Source organism: Centropristis striata, chromosome 4 (genome assembly GCF_030273125.1).
Source record: "Centropristis striata isolate RG_2023a ecotype Rhode Island chromosome 4, C.striata_1.0, whole genome shotgun sequence".
NCBI lineage: Eukaryota > Metazoa > Chordata > Actinopteri > Perciformes > Serranidae > Centropristis > Centropristis striata.
Window position 1 is genome coordinate 18,118,385 of NC_081520.1, and position 19,607 is coordinate 18,137,991.

General features: G+C 41.2%; 1 protein-coding gene across 1 annotated transcript in view; it reads left to right on the plus strand.

The window, feature by feature from the left end:
• LOC131970523 (spectrin beta chain, non-erythrocytic 4-like) overlaps nucleotides 1-19,607 on the plus strand; it is a 115,131-nt gene that overhangs the window by 47,529 nt on the left and 47,995 nt on the right. Inside the window, exons 21-25 of the mRNA XM_059331940.1 lie at nucleotides 926-1,056; nucleotides 1,144-1,369; nucleotides 3,642-3,844; nucleotides 5,601-5,691; nucleotides 19,036-19,182. Of these exons, the coding sequence (XP_059187923.1) occupies nucleotides 926-1,056; nucleotides 1,144-1,369; nucleotides 3,642-3,844; nucleotides 5,601-5,691; nucleotides 19,036-19,182 (798 nt within the window). The remainder of the gene's footprint in view (nucleotides 1-925; nucleotides 1,057-1,143; nucleotides 1,370-3,641; nucleotides 3,845-5,600; nucleotides 5,692-19,035; nucleotides 19,183-19,607) is intronic.

Sequence of the window (19,607 nt, forward strand, 5' to 3'; positions counted from 1 at the left end):
GTATGCTGAAGAATGAGATGCTGACAACTGCTGGTCTGCTTGTCTGGGGCGTATTTATTCTGTGTAAAACACATGACCACTCTCATGACCAGAAAGGGCTAAAACCTGATTGAGATATACCATCTACTATGTTCAATTACATTAAATTAAATCAATAAAACAAAATACATCCCATTCAATTGTGCAATCACAGAAATATTTTTCCACCCACCAGCAGCAGTCTTTTATATTTTATAAATTAACAACATGACAAAATAACAAAAAGGGAAACTCATACCTGTAAAACACATATAAATCAGTACAGCAACATCTCATGACCAGCCTTCAAATGCACACCTTTAAAAAGAAAGGTACATAACAACAAACTTTATCAGAAACGGTCTCTACGCTCTGCTAACCCAACTTAAAAACAGCGACCTAACTCACTACCGAAGTGCTGTACATGACAAAAAAATAGACATACACATTAGAGCAAACACTATACTAATAAAATACAACATATGTGACCCATACAAAGAACAATTTGTATCTATATTTAGCGTTTTCTACATTTTAACACACTATTAACAAGAGCACTCGTACGGTCTTACCTCTCCTCTGCAGGGCTAAAAGCCGAGTGAGGAAAAATACCGCAAAACAACAGGAAGTGGCATCGCCGAAATGTCAAAGGTCACACACACAAAAAAAAAAAAAAAATCTCCCCAAAAGAGATACAAGAAACAGGATTTTTACATGAAAACTAACAGTGAAACGTGAACAGAAAATAAAAAAATGGACTTTTGGTGAAATATAAACCATCTCATTTATACATCGTTTACAGTGATAAAGTCTTTCAACAGAATTGGCAGTCTGCACACACTTCTGTACTGTTGACCAACAACAGAACTGATTAAATCTAAATCATATTGCTCTTCTCGACTGTCAGGACCTGGACTCTTTCCTCACCTGGTTGGTCCAGACTCAGACGTCCGCTGCCTCCGACCAGCTGCCCAACGACCTGGAGGAGGCAGAGAAACTCATCAACAAACACGCTGCCCTGAAAGAGGAGATTGGACGGTGGGTTACTGACGACAACAAAAGGCTTATTTATACATTTTGACACATCTCACTAAAAGTGTTGTGAGAATAACGTTTTCCGTGCAGGTACGAAGAGGACTACGAACGCCTGCAGGCCATGAACGAGCTGCTGGAGTCGGAGGAGGCTCCTCTCCCTCAGGCCGCCCTGCAGCAGTGGCTCCAGAAGCTCGACGTCGGCTGGAACAAACTGCTGGAGATGTGGGAGAGCAGGAGAGAAGTTCTGGTCCAGGCTCACATCTTCCATCTGTTCCTGAGAGATGTTAAACAGGCCGAGTCTTTCCTCAACAACCAGGTGAGACAAACAAACAACTAACCTTTTACACCAAGACATATATTAATATTAAATGCTCATACTGTCACACGACCATCGATTTTACCTTGTTTATACACAGAAGAAATAATTGTTCAGCTGTTGTTGTTTACCTTTCACAACAACTACATTTACACTGCAAAAAGGTGTGTTTAAAAACAAAAAACACTAAATCTGAGGGAAATGATCTTGCTGCATGGACAGATAATTACACTTGACAAGATTTCTTAAATGAAGATTATTAAATCTAGAAATAAGCATGTTGAACGCTTAAAATAAGAAATTAACTCTTAAAACAAGATAAATTAAAGCTGCAAGCAGCGATGAACTGGTCCGAGCAGAGTGACCTGACTATTATTTGTTTCTTACCAAGATAAAAAACACTTTAGATTTAGAAGTGTTAGATCATTTATCTTGTTTTAAGAGTTAATTTCTTATTTTAAGTGTTCAACATGCTTATTTCTAGATTTAATAATCTTAATTTAAGAAATCTTGTCAAGTGAAATTATCTGTCCATGCAGCAAGATCATTTCCCTCAGATTTACTGTTTTTATCTTGTTTTTAGACACACCTTTTTTGCAGTGTAGCATTAGAATTTAAGTGCAGTTTTTAGAACAATATCTCATCTAACTTTTTACATCAATACGGGCAGTTGAAGCAGGGACAGAGATTACTGAGAGCAAGTTTTTTTTGGCTGCACTGAGGTTTGTTTTATCTAATCGGAAATGTCACAGGCAGAGCTGCCCTTGACTCTGTGTGTGTGTGTGTGTGTGTGTGTGTGTGTAACGTCCCCTTTGGTTTGATAAAAGATCTTTATACCATGGATCAGCTCTCCTTATTAGCCCGGGGGCTTGATTTAGCAAGGGCAGCACTTCTTCTTCAATACGTATCAAGGACGTTGCAGACTGTAGATCTCTGTCTGCCTCCCTGTTGTTTCTGTTTCTGCTTCAATTTAATTTATTTCTCTCTGTCCACAGGCCACATACATTAATAATGTGGTTGGTTTCAGACTTTTTCTGATCCTAAGTGATTGATAGAGCAATATTAAGCAACATTAGCTTTTGGTAATACTGCTGCTACTTTCTTATTAAAGGGCAAATACAAAACAATAATTAATAGACTAACTGATTAATCTATAGTCTATTAAATGACAGAAAATTTAAAGGAAACCTAAATCCTAAAGGTGTAAAGTTGCCTGTGGATATTCAGATATCCAATTGACTATCATGGGAGACAACAAAAAGCAGCAAATCTTCACATTTGATGTTTGGCATTTTGGCTTAAAAAAATGAGGAAAACTGATTAATGGATTATCAATATTTGGTAACACTTTACAATAACCAACTAAGTGATGTTTATAGATGGTTAATAGACCAATGATTAACAATTTACAAAGTGCTATACATATTTAATCTTTAAATGTTTAAAGCCAATTTCTTAAAGGTTTATGAATCATTTCAAAATTATTAACATACTTAATATGGTATTAAAAATGTTAAAATAAGTGCAACTAAAACTATTGATAAACTATTAATTATAATTTAATTGTTTGTTAATGGTAAAGTAACTATAAACTTACATTAATATACCATATATTTGTCATTTATAAATGATGTAGTTAGTTAAACATTAATAAACAATGTATTTACCATTCTAAATGGCCTATATGCGGTTTATAAATGATGATTAAACATTAATAAACTATCTGTTTACCATTTATAAATGATGGTTATTGTAAAGTGTTACCCAATATTTTAGTTTTGATCGAGTTATTGTCAGTGTTAGTTGATTTGACGACCAAAAGCTATCATGTTAAAAAGTAAAATCCGTTGTTGCCAATACATCTTTTTCTAATTATTTTGTTGTTATTTTTACAAATAAACCAAAATCAGGTATACATTTCAAGAATCACTCATTATTTCTATTTATATCCTCCGATTTCTTTCTGCTTATTGTGGACTCTTTACTTTCTATAGTCAGTTCTTAATCTCTTCAAACAGATATCTGCATATAAAGAGGCAACAGGAAAGATTTTGGTATTGGAACCTATCAGCTAATGTCTTATTTTAAAATAATATTTGTGTCTCAAGTTGCCAGTCAGACTGTAAGCAGTGAGTGGCACACAGAAGAGAAAGCCTCAGATATGCTCGCTACACTGGATCCAACAAAAGGAAGGAGACTAAATCAGATCAACAGCCGATGATCAGGTCCTGGACCGAGACATCCTCTGACTGTCCCTGTCTTCGTCTTTTAGGAGTCGGCCCTGGCTCACGTGGAGCTGCCCACCACGGTAGAAACAGTGGAAGCTGCCATCAAGAAACACAAGGACTTCACCACCACCATGGAGCTGAACCTGCACAGGATCAAAGCTGTGATCGAGGCCGGAGAGAGTCTGATCAGCCAGAGTAACATCTACTCTGAACGCATCAAGGAACGCATTGACACCCTCGCCAACAGGTACAAACAGAGAAAATAAAAGGCATTTGATGAGTTATTGTTACGTCCCAAATGAAGGTTCGGGAGTAACCTTTGATGATATATTAAAAAAAACAAGGAGAAACCAGGCAAGCTGACTTAAGGAAAAATATAATTTATTTCCAGATGGTGAACACAAAACTACTTACTATAACAGACGGCATAACCTAAAATATCCTCCAACTAGAGCACTCTCTGAAAACACAAACCATTTTTTTTTTAATTTGTGCTCTCAGGTACACAGAATACTAAACTTCCCCAAATACAACCGCTTCACAGCACTAGTTTCACTCTTTACTTTGATACTTACAGTTCTCTTCAGAAAACTGAGCAGCGACTCCTTGGAGTGTCTGTTAGTCCAACCAAACGCTGAACAAGACATTTAATGAACAAAACGTTCAAATAAACTGTCATTAAGTGAAAATACAGTCAAAGGGTCAAAGTTATGAGACCAAACTGCTAAACGTCCTTTTTTATATCTATATAACGTTATATATAACTTTATTGACACGTTGCCCTGGATACGCATTGTTCTGCTTCTCTCCTGATGACGGATCGCCTTGTTAGTGACCTGTCAATCAAAGGTAGCCACGCCCCAAATCATATGATTCTTTATCTTCTATTTTCTTCTAAATGGGGCCATATTTGAACTATTGACTTAAAATTGTCTTGAAGAAATTTTTTTACTACTGATTGAGACCATAATGTTCTGAGGTAATAAATCAAGTAAGAAGTTTTCTCATTTTGCATTGAAATGAATGGACAGATTTTTTTTTTCAGCCAAACTTAGCGCCCCCTGCTGGAATTTTCGGTAGAATGCAGCTTAAGGCACTTCCTGGTTTACCTCCTTGCTCAGACCCGGAGGTTGCCACCTGGTAAACGCCCTCAGTAGTTTTATATTCCTTTATTAAATGTAAATACCCTAATTTAAATGAAATTCTGCCAAAAGTTTGAGGTTTTTTGAAGTCAACAGTTCATGTTAGTTTTGACTCTTTTCAACTGCAGCACCGCACTCTGTCCTCGCTGTACGTTGAGCTGATTTTAAAGCACAAAGTAAGCAGCTGTCTAGACACAACAGAACAATAGTAAAAAGAATAAAAGCAGCTAAATATTTTGAAGGAGAAGGACCCCAAAGTATAAATGAAACAAAACACAGAAAACAGAGCTCGGTCTGTTTAGTCCACAACTGACACCTGACCATGAAATCTGTGTGACGCCTGAGGTGCTGCTGGTGGTGCTGGTGTGTGAGTGTGTGTGCTGGGTGGGGGTGCTGGTGTGTGAGTGTGTGGGTGGGGGTGGGGCTTTTGTGTGTGCATGTGTCCAACAATAGCAATGTAAAGAACATATGGTTTTCAGATTTAATTTACATGAATTAACTCTTTGGACATTTGTTTTTCTCTCAAGGGGACAAATAAATGAGCACTGTGCAACATAATTATTGTCACATTCTGGTTCTGCAATAAATCATTTCACAATAATTACGTTAATTAAGGTACTTTTCATACAGGTACAAATGATAGCTGGTCTTGTTTGCTGTTATCTACAAATACAATAATTAGTCCTCCATCACTGAGCTTCTAAATGATTGGATGTTGGGAATTTTAATCACATTCTGGTCAGACAGGGAGTTTAGATGATCAGAAATCTCAGCTACTGGTCATAAGTGTAAAGATAAACAAAGATAGGTAGACACATGCTGTTGAAATGTTATAATTTCTTTCATTTTTCTCTCTTTCAGGGGAAACCAAAACAGAGAGCTCGCCCAGCAGTGGCTGGAAAAACTGAACGACCAGTGGGAACTTCAGAGGTTTCTTCAGGACTGTCATGAGGTAGGAGGCCAACACACTGGTACTGCTACTAGTACTGGTACTGGTGCTACTGGTTGAAGTGTATTAAATCGGTTCAAGAGCATTTCCACAGGGAAAATCATCTCTTTGTTCCTTGTTGTTACCATCGGCAACTTCACATTTTGGGCGGCCTCTAGTGGCAATAATAATAATAATAATAATAATAATAATACATTGCATTTATATTGCACTTGTCTAAACACTCAAAGATGCTTAACAGGGAATAAATAAATAACCGAAGGAGAAAAAAAAAATAGATTTTTGAGGTGAGTTTTGAGGGGTTTTTTTAAGATAGTGAGGAGGAGTCGCGGATGTTTTTTGAGGGTGGGAGCAGCGTTGGAGAATGCCCCGTCACCCCAGGTTCGGTGTTTAGGCTTGGTTATGGATGGCTTTGTAGGTGATGGTGAGGACTTTGAAGTGGATCACTGGGGGATTGGGAGCCAGTGGAGGTTCTGGAGGACAGGAGCGATGTGGTCACGCCACGGGTACGAGAGTGGGTGAGGAGGCGAGCAGCAGAGTTTTGGATGTACTGTAGTTTCTTGAGTGTTTTGGATGCTGAACCATAGAGCAGGCTGTTGCAGTAGTCCAGTCTGGATGTGATGAATGTGTGGGTGAGGATCTCAGCAGCTGGAAAGGTGAGGGATGGATGGAGGCGGTGATGTTCCGGAGGTGGAAGAAGACTGTTTTAGTGAGGTTTTTGATGTGCTGGTTGAAGGAGAGGGTTTGATCGAAGGTGACACCACACTGCAAAAAAGGGGTAAAACAAGATAAAAACACTAAATCTGAGGGAAATTATCTTTCTGCATGGACAGATGATTTCACTTGACAAGATTTCTTAAATTAAGATTATTAAATCTAGAAATAAGCCTGTTGAACTCTTAAAATAAGAAATTAACTCTAAAAACAAGATACATTATCTAACACTTGTATATCTAAGTAATTTTATCTTGGAAAGAAACAAATAATTTGCAGTGCAAGGTTACAGATGTGAGGAGAAGGGAGCACTGTGGAGCCATCAGTGGAGAGGGAGAAGTTATGGTGGGTTAGTGAGAGATTTGGGACAAATGATGGTGATTTCAGATTTTTTACTGTTGAGTTTGAAAAAGTTGGATTTGATTTTCTTCTTCTCCGAATGAAACAAACTTTAAAGTCAGGATTGGCTAGCAAAACTGGTCCAAGTATTTCTGTTTTTTTTTCTTTTTCTGGCAACTTTAACTGTCTGCATGTTTTAACAACTTCATTACCCAGGATGCATTTTAACTCTGTCAGTTAAACGCAGACTCCTTGGAACTCTTATTGTTCCTCTTTGTTGCTGATGAGAGATTAAAAAAATAAAGGTTCAGCCATAGAGCAGTTTGTGTCTTGACGGAGTCAAAACTGCTGTTTAAATATTCAGAAATTTGGATTTCAAAAGCCTTTAACCCCTGTGCCAGTGTTAAAGATTACCTGGCAATAACCATACTCAAAACATTAAATAAATGTGTGATAATAGGCCTAATACATGGGGTTTGAATTAGCAGTCCCACATCACAATAATTGTAAATTCAAATCGAAATGTAAACAGTAATATGTAGACATATTGTCATTTATTGTCAGGGACATAATGACATGTTCGGGAAAAAGTTCCAGTAAGCTTGTATATAGTTTGAAATGCATTCACTTAATTTAATTAGCATGGCACTCAGAATCCAGACAAGGTCAATGGTGCATTCACATCCTCTGCATTATCTAATTTCCGGTGAAAGTTGTTCTTCCAACTTCGGTGTGTTATGAGTTTGAAATCGTACACAGCATGAACACTACAAAGAAGATCTGTTGTACTTCATTGCTTGGATCAGGCGAGCCATTAAATATGATCAGGTACTATCTATGACTGCAGCACAAATACCCTAACTTGCAATGTTGACAAGTTTTGACAAGAATTTGTGTAACTACTCTTGTAATTTGGATCTTCTCCAACACATAATGGGTTCTTCCTTGGCCCAGTGGCTAGTTTTCCATAATCCTGCTGACAGACAGACAGTACCGCAAACATGAACTCCTTGGCATAAGTCAAATATCCCGCATAGTTTCTCTTTAGCCTCTTTCCATCTGTGCTCCTCTGATCAGAGCAACGGCTTGTTAGACAAATCAGCTTCGTTGTAAACACATGCACATGACCGAGCGGAGGGTTAGCAAAGAGGAAAAGAAACCGGACTTATACAATGGACAGATTTATTCGCCAATTGACACAATTTATAAATCAATAAAAGTCGTATCTTGATCAACATTACTATTATTAATTGTTTCATATTTCGCAGGTCAGTGCAAATTAACTAATGTTAACACCGGTCAACTTCTAATGCTAGTAATACTAGCACTACCTAAACTAAAGCGTCACCGGCATGTCGTTAGCTTGCAAGCTAAAGCTGTAAGTCTGTTAGTACAAGTACAATTTTATAAGATAAATATTGGATATACACTGACTTTACCTGTGATGCTTCACCTGAGCTGGCAGCTCCACCCGCTCCACTGCTGTCAGTCATTTTTGGCTTTGGCGCGTTTGGAGAAATCGTGGTTAGATTTTTTTCCCCTGTGACCTACGTGACGTCATTTCAACAATTCCTACCCACAAACTTGAATTCATGTTCACAGTGAAGACTTCATAGTCGTAGAAATTAGAGTTGTGTTCACAAGACTTTTCACTCACAGCTTTTAGATTCATACTCATATAAAAACAATCCTAACTCAAACAATTTCTCAGACTCACGTTTATAAAAGCAGAATTTTGTGTACAACTATTTTATTGACATACACATGTTTTTTTTTGTTTTTTTTTATATTTTATTTTATTTTTTCCCCCACAAAAAACACTTACATAACAAAACACAAAAAAAAGGAAAAAACAAACAAACAGTGCAGCACACAGACAAGGAATACAACAAAATAAATAAAAATAAGAGATAAAAATATGAATAAGAAAATAAATTGAAAAATAATGAGTTACCACTGTGTTAGCTATACATCTCTCATCAACCGTCAGTCACCCAGTCATCCGCGCAGATATACAAGGCCGTACAGTCCACATGAAAGGAAAGAAGAAGAAAAAGGCCAAGGGAGTGAAGGCTAACCAGCCACCAACTCCACAAAGGACCGCCAAGTTCTATGGAAACTCTCTTCCGAGCCTCTTAGGGTAAATCTAAGCTTCTCCAAAGCAAGGTGCCGCAAGACATCCCTCCTCCACATTGTATAGGAAGGTGGGATTGCCTAGTAGGGTTGTGAATCTGGCCACAATTAGGTTAGATCCTGTGAGGGGGCTGTTCTCACCTGCCACTCCAAAAATGGACAGAACCGGGTCAGGGTCTAGTACGTGCCCAAAGCAGTCTGAAAAAGTCCTGAATATTGAGGTCCAGAACTGTGACAGCTTTGGGCACGACCAGAACATGTGTGCCAATGTGGCTGGGTGAATCTTGCATCGGTCGCATATTGGATCTGAATCTGGGTACATTTTATTAATCTTAGCTTTGGAGAGATGGGCTCTATGCAAAACTTTTAATTGTATGAGGCCGTGTCTAGCACAGATGGAGGACGTGTGGACATTCCTCTGTGCAATTTTCCATTGGTCTGTCGACAATTCTAAGCCCAGGTCTTCCTCCCAAGCATTTTTTAAATGGTTTAAAGTGATCTTTGTTTGAACAGACAATTGGTTATAAATGAGTGATATTACACCTCTGGTGGTGGGATCGACAGAGAAGAGTACATCTATTTGAGTAGGATCAGGAATATTTGGAAATGTGACTGTGTTGGATTGGATGTAGCTCCGGATCTGGAGGTAAGCAAAAAAGTGTGACGGTGGTAGGTTAAATCTTGTGCATAGCTGCTCAAAAGTGGGAAATAACCCATCTAAATACAAGTCTCTCATCCTACTAATGCCATTACTAGACCAGCACTGGAAGGTGTTGCTTTCCAGCGAGGGGACGAAGTGTTGGTTAGGGGACAGGGGAGCCAGGGGGGATCCAACCCGCCAACCCAGACTACGTCTCATCTTGGCCCAGATCCGCAGCGAATGAGCTACAACAGGATTGTGATGGATATAGTCATGGGATATAGGGAGAGGGGAGAACAGCAGGGCGCCCAACGAAGTGGGGCCACATGAGTCCTCCTTGATGCGAAGCCAAGCAGGTCGGTCATCTGACTCTCTGTACCTGTTCCAGAACGAGAGGTTTCTTATATTGCAGGCCCAGTAATAGTTTTGAAAGTTAGGGAGGCCCAAGCCTCCAACACATTTTGGGCGCTGCAGGAAAGCCTTCCTGATCCTTGGCTTTGTTTTGTTCCACACAAACTTACAGATTGCACTGTCCAATTGTCCAAAGAAATGTTTGTTTAGCACAATAGGGACACATTGAAACAAAAACATAAACCTTGGGAGGACATACATTTTAACAATATTCACTTTTCCTGCCAGGGTCAATGGGAGGTGGGACCATCTCCTAATGTCTTTAACTGTACGTTCCACGAGTGGCTTAAAGTTCAGCTTAAACAAGTCTGACTATATTCTATTAACTGTCACACCCAGGTGTTTAAATGAGCCCTGTACCACCTTGAATGGAAATTGGGAGAGGGATATGCTCTGAGCAGCTTTGTTTATTGGAAATAGTTCACTCTTAGAAAGATTGAGCTTATATCCAGAAACTCTACCAAATTCCTTCAAAAGAGACAAAATATGTGGGATTGATTCAACTGGGCTCTGAACATATAAGAGTAGATCATCTGCATACAAGGAAACCCTGTGTTCTCTACCCCCCCTATGTACACCCTGGAAATGACCAGAAGAACGTAATGCGATAGCAAGAGGTTCAATAACCAAGGCAAACAGCAGGGGGGAGAGCGGGCAGCCCTGCCTAGTCCCTCTATGAAGAGGAAAAGGGTGTGAGTGGAGATTACTGGTCAGGACATATGCTTGGGGAGCCTTATACAGAAGTTTGACCCAGGAAATAAATTGTTCACCAAAACCAAACTTTCTCATTGCTGTAAACAAAAAGACCCACTCGACCCTATCAAAAGCCTTCTCAGCGTCCATAGATATCAATATCTCTGGGATTGTTGGATCTGGAGGGGGAGAGTGGATAATATTGAGAAGTCTTCGGATATTTGAGAATAAAAATCTGTTTTTAATAAATCCAGTTTGGTCTTCTGAGACCACTGACGGAAGAACTCTTTCAAGCCTATAGGCCAGTGTCTTTGCCAATAGTTTTGTGTCAACGTTGAGAAGGTTGGTCTATAAGATCCAGGTTCGAGTGGGTCTTTGTCCTGCTTGAGTATCAGGGAAATGGAGGCCATATAGAAAGTGGGGGGGAGTGACTTATCAGCCCCTGAAGATGACTCGTTGAAGACGTCTAACAGTAGGGCAGAGATCTGATCAAAAAAAGCTCTATAGAACTCCACAGTGAACCCATCTGGGCCTGGGGCCTTGGAGCTCTGCATGCATGTAAATGAGTGATTTAATTCTTCAATACTGAGGGGTTCTTCCAGCATGGCCTTATTTTCGTTTGAGACCTGTGGAATAGGTAGTTTACTAAGAAAAGAATCCACCTGAGTGGTATCCGCGGACATACACATGTTTAACACTACAAATATGAATGGTTAAAATCAAGCACACATCTTTATGACAGCTATCTTACTCCATATAATGAGTATTTATATCTTTCACATCTTCGTATCAGTTATGCTGCTTATATTCAAAGCTACACTGACACCAGTACCATACAAAAACATGCCAGCATGCAATATTTTAAAATAATCCCCAGTTCTTTTTGTTGGAAGCTGTCTTGTGCGTGTCCAGGTGTGTTGTACATCACTCACCTCTGCTCACTCCTGCAGTTTTTGCTCTCTCACCCTGCAGAGTCACAGGCATCTTTCTGGGCCAAAACCTTGTTTAGTTTCAGCAACTTTCTCTCTTTGGCTCTACTGAATAATTCAGCAGCACAGCTCCTCATCACTAATTCAAAGGAGGAAGAGTATATCTCACCGTGTACATGTGTATGTGTGTGTGTGTGCATGCGTGCGTGTGTGTCAGCTTTATACAGTATCTGTCGGCCCTTATGTGGAATGCGTGTCTGTAGAAACACAGTATGCATGACAAGCCTTCCCCCTGACTGTGTGTGTGTGTGTGTGTGTGTGTGTGTCCTTTTATGTATGTGTGTGTATGTGTGTGTATGTGTGTGTGTGTGTGTGTGTGTGTGGCCTACAGTGGGTGAGTAACACTGCGTCAGCCTGAAGGAACCTCAGCTCTCAGCTGCCAGGGGGTTTTCTTGTGTTTGGTCCAGGCTGCATCCTTGTTTCCTGCTTCTCGCTGCTGCTTTCCAGTCACTCACAAACACAATTACACTGAACTTTATATGATCAGATAGTTTTATTGTACACAAAGTGATCACATCTACAGTTTCCATTCTTTGGTCTGGTCTTGAAAGTAGATTTCAAAGAAACTTAAACTTCTGCTCCAGCATATGGGCTTAATAGTTTGTACAATAAACTGCATTCAGTGGGTTTCAGAATTTTTCAAATTATTCGGCAAAAACACGCCAAAAAATCCCCCCAATTTTACCCTATGGAGAGGCTAGAGTGGATGACATCATAGCTAGAGTGCAGAGGGAGAGACTTTGGAAACTAAAGCTGCATGCCAAAGCCCTTAAGTTTCGCCTCCTCTATCCTCTATCCTCGCTTGAACCGGAAGTTCTTTCGCGGGCGCCATCTTTAAGACCGTCCCAAAGCTCTTATTTGTGAACGGAGGATAGAGGATAGAGGATAGAGGAGGCATATCGGAGGAGGCACAAGCGAGGATACACGAGAGAATCCTATGCGGAAGTCTTTCAGCGGTGGCCCCGCCCCCTGACTCGTTGAATAGACGCAGCAGCTGATCGGACTGATGTTATACATCGCAACATCGCTGTAGTTTGATACCGGAGTGAAGACAGATCACAGATTAAACTAAAGTGTGTCACCACAAGTTTTATATTTTATTTATATGATTCACCATGTAATTAAAATCTGTTTTATTGTGACTCTGAACAACAAAAACACCACAAACATATTTCTACATTTATAATAAATTAAGAGAAACATCACTCTAGAAGTTATTTTCCTTTTTCCTTTTTTTCCTTTTCGTGATCTGTTTTTTCCACCGTACAGATTTATTATGGATATTATTAAAGTAAAAAAAAACAAACAGTAGAGAGTCTGAGAGTCTGTCTGTCAGCAAGAAACACTTTTACATTGTTTGTCATTTTCATCAGTACCACGCGAGGCTGATCATTACTGAGTGACATAATTTACATTTTACCTTCATCATCTAACCTAATAAAATATTGGCCGGTGTTCAGCGGACACAATCATGTTCTGGTATATTAAATAATTAATTTATCACCAGGATCGTCTACTACGACGGCGTATTAGGGCAATATACGAAATAAATAAATAAATAGGAACCCAGGGGAGAGGGACCCAGCCACCATGGCATGATTAAAAACAGATAACATGAGGTGATGTTACGACATCACCACATTTCATTCCTTTCTACCTGCGGGATGTCTCTTCTTCTCCATCACTCGCTTTGTTTGAGGTGTTTTATCAGAGTGATCCGACTGACGCTCCCTCCTCCTCGCGTTCACACGGAGCGCTGTCTCTTTCAGACCTCCTCTGCTTCTTGTTGACTGTTACAGTGTGTAACGTTGGTCTAAACTTTTTTCACAGCAGCAGGTTTATTGTTCCCAGCCTTCATTCCTCACGGTCATCCTCATGTGATGCGTCTTTACGCGTGCCATGGAGCCGGGTTTATGGAATCTTTATTCATCTTTTTGAAGTGTGTGTGTGTGTGTGTGTGTGTGTGTGTGTGTCTGTGTGTGTATGTGTGTGGCACCGGACGGACCCAGTGAGGCATGGACCAGTATTACCCCCCTCCCCCGGGTCCGTATTTTTTTTTTTTTTCATACTTGGCCCTAATAGTTGTCCTAATACAGCAGCAAATAATAATTAATAAATTATATAAAGACATTCCCGTGCCCCTGAGCTGGACACAGTTCACAGTATAAATACACAATGGAGGTTGTTATTCATGTGCAGGTGTTTGTTAAACAGAGAAAACACTTATTATTATTATTATTATCAGTGCATGTCTCCAGCTGTTAAAGCCACTGACAGCTGATCCAGCTGTGATCCGCTGCCGCCGTCATTAGAAACGGACGTCGCTTCACCTGACGCTTCGGAGGGAAGGACGTCTCATGTCTCTTAAATCGTTTCTCCTCTCCTCGCTTCCCTCACTTGCGTCTCTCCATGCATCCCCGGTGGGCGGGACTAAGACGCAAGTGAACGGCGCAAGTGAGGGACGCATAGATGCGAAATAAGGGCTTTGGCATGTAGCCTAAGATTGAGGCAGCAGATGCCACTCTACACGCACCTACAGCCTCATAGACCGCCATGTTAAAAAGGAGGGAACATTTCTGGAGGAAAGCAGAGGTACCAGTTTCTTGTGATCGCTCTTAAAAGACCATTTCTTAATTTTTATTCACAAAACACATATGTAGACGTTCAGGAAGAACTCAGGATGCTCAAAGTGAAGTCGGATCAATGATAGGAGCTACGGTTTGGCCAAAAATGCTTTCTGTTCAAGGAGAACGTTTTGCTGTTTTTCCCTCCCTGTCAGTGGCTTCACAGCAGCAGTTGATTTCAGTTGATTGCTCTGCTCTGATTGGGAGCCGCCATCTGGCCCTGGTTGCTTAGCTACCAAAGCCCATATTAATGCATTTCTAAAATGCATAAATATGGGCTCATAGTTTCTTACTTAATAATTGGACACAATTTTTGTAACCAGCTGCTGGAATTTATGGTAATGTTTGTTGTGAAGAAAGAGTGTGAAAATATTTTAAGTATTGTTTTATTCCCTCTTATATAATCTTAAAAGTCCCTTTCCAACCTGTCTCTTCCTCTTTATCTACAATACAACTTCAGAACTAAAGAGTACTGAAGAGGTAAACTTTTTACCCAGATTCCCCTCTCGGCCTCTTTCAGGAGAAGAGCAGGTGTATGCCCAAAGGCTGCATTGCTAAACATTGTGTCTCTACAGTATATACTAGATGTAATACATGCAAAGGTTCCTCTGTCTGCATTCAGTACAGTTTCTGTCTGTTTGTGTTTTTCTTTTGTCAGATTGGATATTATAGACGGTGCCTCGGATTAGTTATTGTATGCTGATGCTATTTAAACAAATCGGTCAGCAATTGTTTAACATTAACGGAAAAATATTTCCAGTCTTAATTCAAACATTTGCCTGATGTCCAGTTTAGAAGAAAGAAAATGTATATTTTAGTCTGGTGTTTTCAAATTGGGTAAGATTTTGTTATCAACTGCAGCAGACCTGGGTTTGAGTCCAGCCCAAGGTCCCTTTGCTGCACGTCTTCTCTTAATTGTCCCCCTTTCAATTCTCTCTGTCACTTTCTGATAACGCAATCTTAAAAAAAAAGTTGGCCTTAATGTCAAGAAAGACCCTTTGGTTGCTTTCCTACTTTATCACCCATGTCTGAGTTCAGAGGATGGGGGTGGACTGTGCGCAGACAGATTTTGTATGAGAACGTAGACATTGAATTTAGCTACTACTTTATTGGAAAATAAATCCACTTTGGGGGGATGATGTAGTTCTATAAGTATTTTTTTTAATTATTATTATTGTGTGATCAAAGCTTTATACAATCAGTCAGAATGTCAGTTATAATTTCCCAGCTGTCAATTTAACATCTTTACATTATTTTGTCCGACCAACAATCCAAAATCCATATAGACTGAATTTCCCATGATGAAAACAAAAACTGGAATGAAAGATTGTCCAAAGACTTGGACGATTAATTGAAGAATAATCATAGAATAATCATTTGATGGCTTAATCCTTTTTCTCCACTCCACACTCGGTGCGTTTACATGCACAGTTTAATCAAGTTATGCTTAAAAATCGATATTGGCGTCTAACAGGACTTCTGTCCTTGTCCCAGTTTACATGCAACTGAGAAAATCTAATAACTGACGGGAACGTGTCCTCCTCCTCAACACTGGGTGGAGATATGTGTCGTTTCAGCAGGTTAATATGGCGCCCTTTCTGTTGACCTCAGTTCAACACTTTGTGCCGTCGCTACTGCGACCAGCTAATGTGACCGTCTAATGTGACCGTCTAATGTGACCGTCTAATTTGACCAGCTGCTGCCACCGTCTAATGTGACTGTCTAATGTGACCATCTAATGCGACCGGCTAATGCTACCTGCTAATGCGACCGGCTAATGCTACCTGCTAATGCGACCGGCTAATGCGAGACCGGTTAATTTGACCGGCTACTGCGACCGGCTAATGTGCGACCGGCTTCCTTGGATGTTTTTGTTCCGGGGTCATACTCCAGTGCGGGGGTGGAGCATTTGAAGCATGCGCACATGCGTTGTCTTGTCATACATGCTGCCGAAAATCCTTTTCCAATCACATTATCTGGGTGTCCTAATCAGGGTTGGAGAACTCCGACATCAGTCGGACTAACACGTTTATGTGCTCTTCAGTTGTCCAGTTATAGTCAGATTAAGGCAATAATTCGTTTTTTTCAAGTGCCATGTAAACTTACTGACTGTCTCACCAACTGATGTCTATTGTAGGACTAAATCTGACACCTACAGTTCAAATCCATGAAGAATGTGAAATGTGATGATGAGGCAATGAACCCTCCTCTCTCCCTCTTCTTCTCCTCTGCCCCTTTCTTCCTCTCCTACGTCAGACCAACTCCCCCTTCCTCATTCATTCCCATTCATTTCTACCGCCCCACCCCCTCTACACACACACACACACACTCCCTCCCTTCCCCTCCTCTCTCATTCAATTCATTTACAGTCTCAAGGGGGGCATCAGGCTTTGACCCTCCATGACCTCTGCAGTCTTGGGACCTGTAGGTGTGTGTGTGTGTGTGTGTGTGTGTGTGTGTGTGTGTGTGTGTGAGCGAGTCTGTGTGTTCAAGGAGTGTGTACACACTCCTGTTTGCCTCTACATGTATGTGTGTGAATGTGTTTACTCCTGTTAGCTGGCGTGTCCTTACTCGCCTGCACTGTGTGCGGTTGTGTGTGATAGCTGAAGGAAAAGGTGACAGAACAACAGATAGAACTCCAGCCTCCGTCCTTTTAAGGAAAGACGATCTATCAAACTACAAATGCATCATTCAGGGTAAATCACTGCTCTGTCCAATCCTCTACTACTTGTCTGTCTCTTCCCACTATCACCCCTCCTCCTGTCTTTCTCTTTTCCCCTATCCAAATCTTTCTCTTTCTCTCTCTCTCTCTCTCTCTCTCTCTCTCTCTCTCTCTATCGCTCTCTCTCTCTCTCTCTTCTCTCTGCTTTACCACTGCAGCAGAGTCAGGCGAGCTGGAGACAGAGAGTATGACTGCCTGGGACTGCTGCAGAGAGGAAGCGAGGGATGGTAGAGGGGGGGTGGTGTGTAGTGGAGGACAGGAAGTATGAAACAAAAGCAGCTGTGGAGGAGTCATGAGCTCGGATGTTAGCGGGGAACGGCACGCTTCAATCCCACCTCAAAATATATATCTTCTTCTGTTTTTCAGTCACATTCATCCACCCTCCTGCTTTGGCAACATTCAAAGCCCACCTCCCCCCACACCTCCTCCAGCTCAGCATCATTAGCCGTGACCGGTGAGCCTTGAGGCGCTGCCTGTATCCCCTGCCCCCCCCAAAAATCCCAATACAAGTCTGTTGCTCCTCCCTCTCCTATCCTCCTCCACCACCCCATCTCTCCTCCAACCAGCCAGGCAGCCCACCCGCCCGCTCACTCACTCGCCAACTCGCTGAAGGTGTGAGGCAGGGGAGGGGCGCCCATGCACTGGCTCGGCTGCCTGCCATTTTATTGTTTTGGGGAGGATTCTTCTTCCTCCTTTTCTTCTTCTTTTCTCAGTCCTCCTCATCTTTGCCCTCTCGCTCGTCACTGATCCACCCCCGCCCCTTTTCTCTCTTTCCCGGTTGAGCGTACAGCGAATCCTCAACAACATAGCAAGTAGAGAGTGTGAGCTAGAGAGAAGGAGGAGAGAGAGAGAGGGGGGGGGGGGAGAGAGAGGGGAGCGCAGCCTCAGCTTGAAGTCTCCAGTCTGTCTCCTCAGCCTCCAGTATTGTTGTGATTTACCCTCCTGCTTTGGCATTTTCCTCTCAGCACACCTTTTGTGTTGCTGTCTGGTGTTCAGCTCTCCAGAAGGCGCCTCTCTTTCTCTATCCTTCCTCTCCTCGTTCTCTCTCTCCATCTGGCTCTGCGGTGAAGAGCGTCTTTGCATGTGTGTGACGGCAGACCGGCGAGGATGCGGATACCAGCGGCTGTCTGCAGCTGCCACAATCCTGTGGGCTTTTCCCGTTAAAGGCTGCCGGTAATCAGGTTTTCCGCTTTACAGTGAGGGAGAGAGGCTCTGAGGTGCAGGTGGAAGTGTGGCATGCAGGTGTGAGGATGCTGATGATGGAGAGATGAGGGTGCTGATGCTGACCTGAATATTTTTGATGATGCTGTCAGCGCAGGCGTGAGGTGTTCTCGCTGTGTGTTTGCCTCAAACAGACACAGTCTGAGCGAAATGTGCAGATTTTACTCTTTGATGGAGAGTGGATGTGTGTGTGTGGGGGAGGTTGTTTACTGTGTGGGTGTGTGTTGATGCTGTGGATCTGTTGTGTTGTGTGTGCATGTGAATTCTCGCCACCATGCTTGTTGGTACACGTGTGTCTGCCTACATGTGCCTGCTTTGCGTCATTAAATATTCATGTCTGTGTGTTTGACCTTGTATTTCCCACTGTATGTGTTGCTGCTATGTTTATATACAGTACACTCTTGGTAGCCTGTTTCTGTGCAGCTTTTACACACAACAGAAGCCTATTAAATATACGTGTGTGAATTATGATAATCTGTGTCTTTTATGCAATCAAGCTTATGTTTCTCTTTTGAACCAATTTCAGCATGCTCCTATTAGCGTGTGTGTCCAGATCTTTTAAAATGAGCACTGTAAATAATTTTTCTTACCAAAATAAAAAAAACTGTTTTAAGAGTTAATTTCTTATTTTAAGCGTTCAACATGCTTATTTCTAGATTTAATATCTTAATTTAAGAAATCTTGTCAAGTGAAATTATCTGTCCATGCAGTAAGATAATTTCCCTCAGATTTAGTGTTTTTATCTTGTTTTTAGACACACCTTTTTTGCAGTGAGGAATTAGTTTATAGAAACCAACAGTTATTTACAGTATGTATGCTCATCTCTAACTCTTTCCCTGCCTCTCTCTCTCTCTCGTCCAGCTGGGGGACTGGGTGTGTGAGAAGATGCTGATGGCGAGGGACAGCAGCAGAGACGAGACCCAGAAGCTACATAAGAAATGGCTGAAGCACCAGGCGTTCATGGCCGAGTTGGCCCAGAATAAGGAATGGCTGGACAAAATTGAAAAGGTGAGTACTGCCAGGCCCTAAACAACAGAGGTTTCCTGCCACGTAGATGCACTTTTGGTACTTCTTTGCTCTTGCTTGAAAGTTCATAAGGTAATGCTGGTGTGAGCTTTATGGCATTTGGCTCCTTGGAGCAGGAAAAATGCCACTCTGGGATGTGAAATAATGTTTTTTTGTAATTTATTATGTAGTATTTGGGTTTCTTCTGACACTAAGCAGACAATAAGCGGTTGTCAGGATAGAGACAGGAAGAAGTCTCTATCCTAGATGGAATTAAATACATTTTGGAAGTTTGGAAGAGGTGCCAAACAACTTTTCTTGTTGTAGTGTGTCTGTGTTTTGGAGATGTTTTCAGTATAGGTTGGACGCAATATTGCTTCAGTATTATATTGCAATTCAGTGTTTTTCCTAAGTTTGTGGAAGATTTG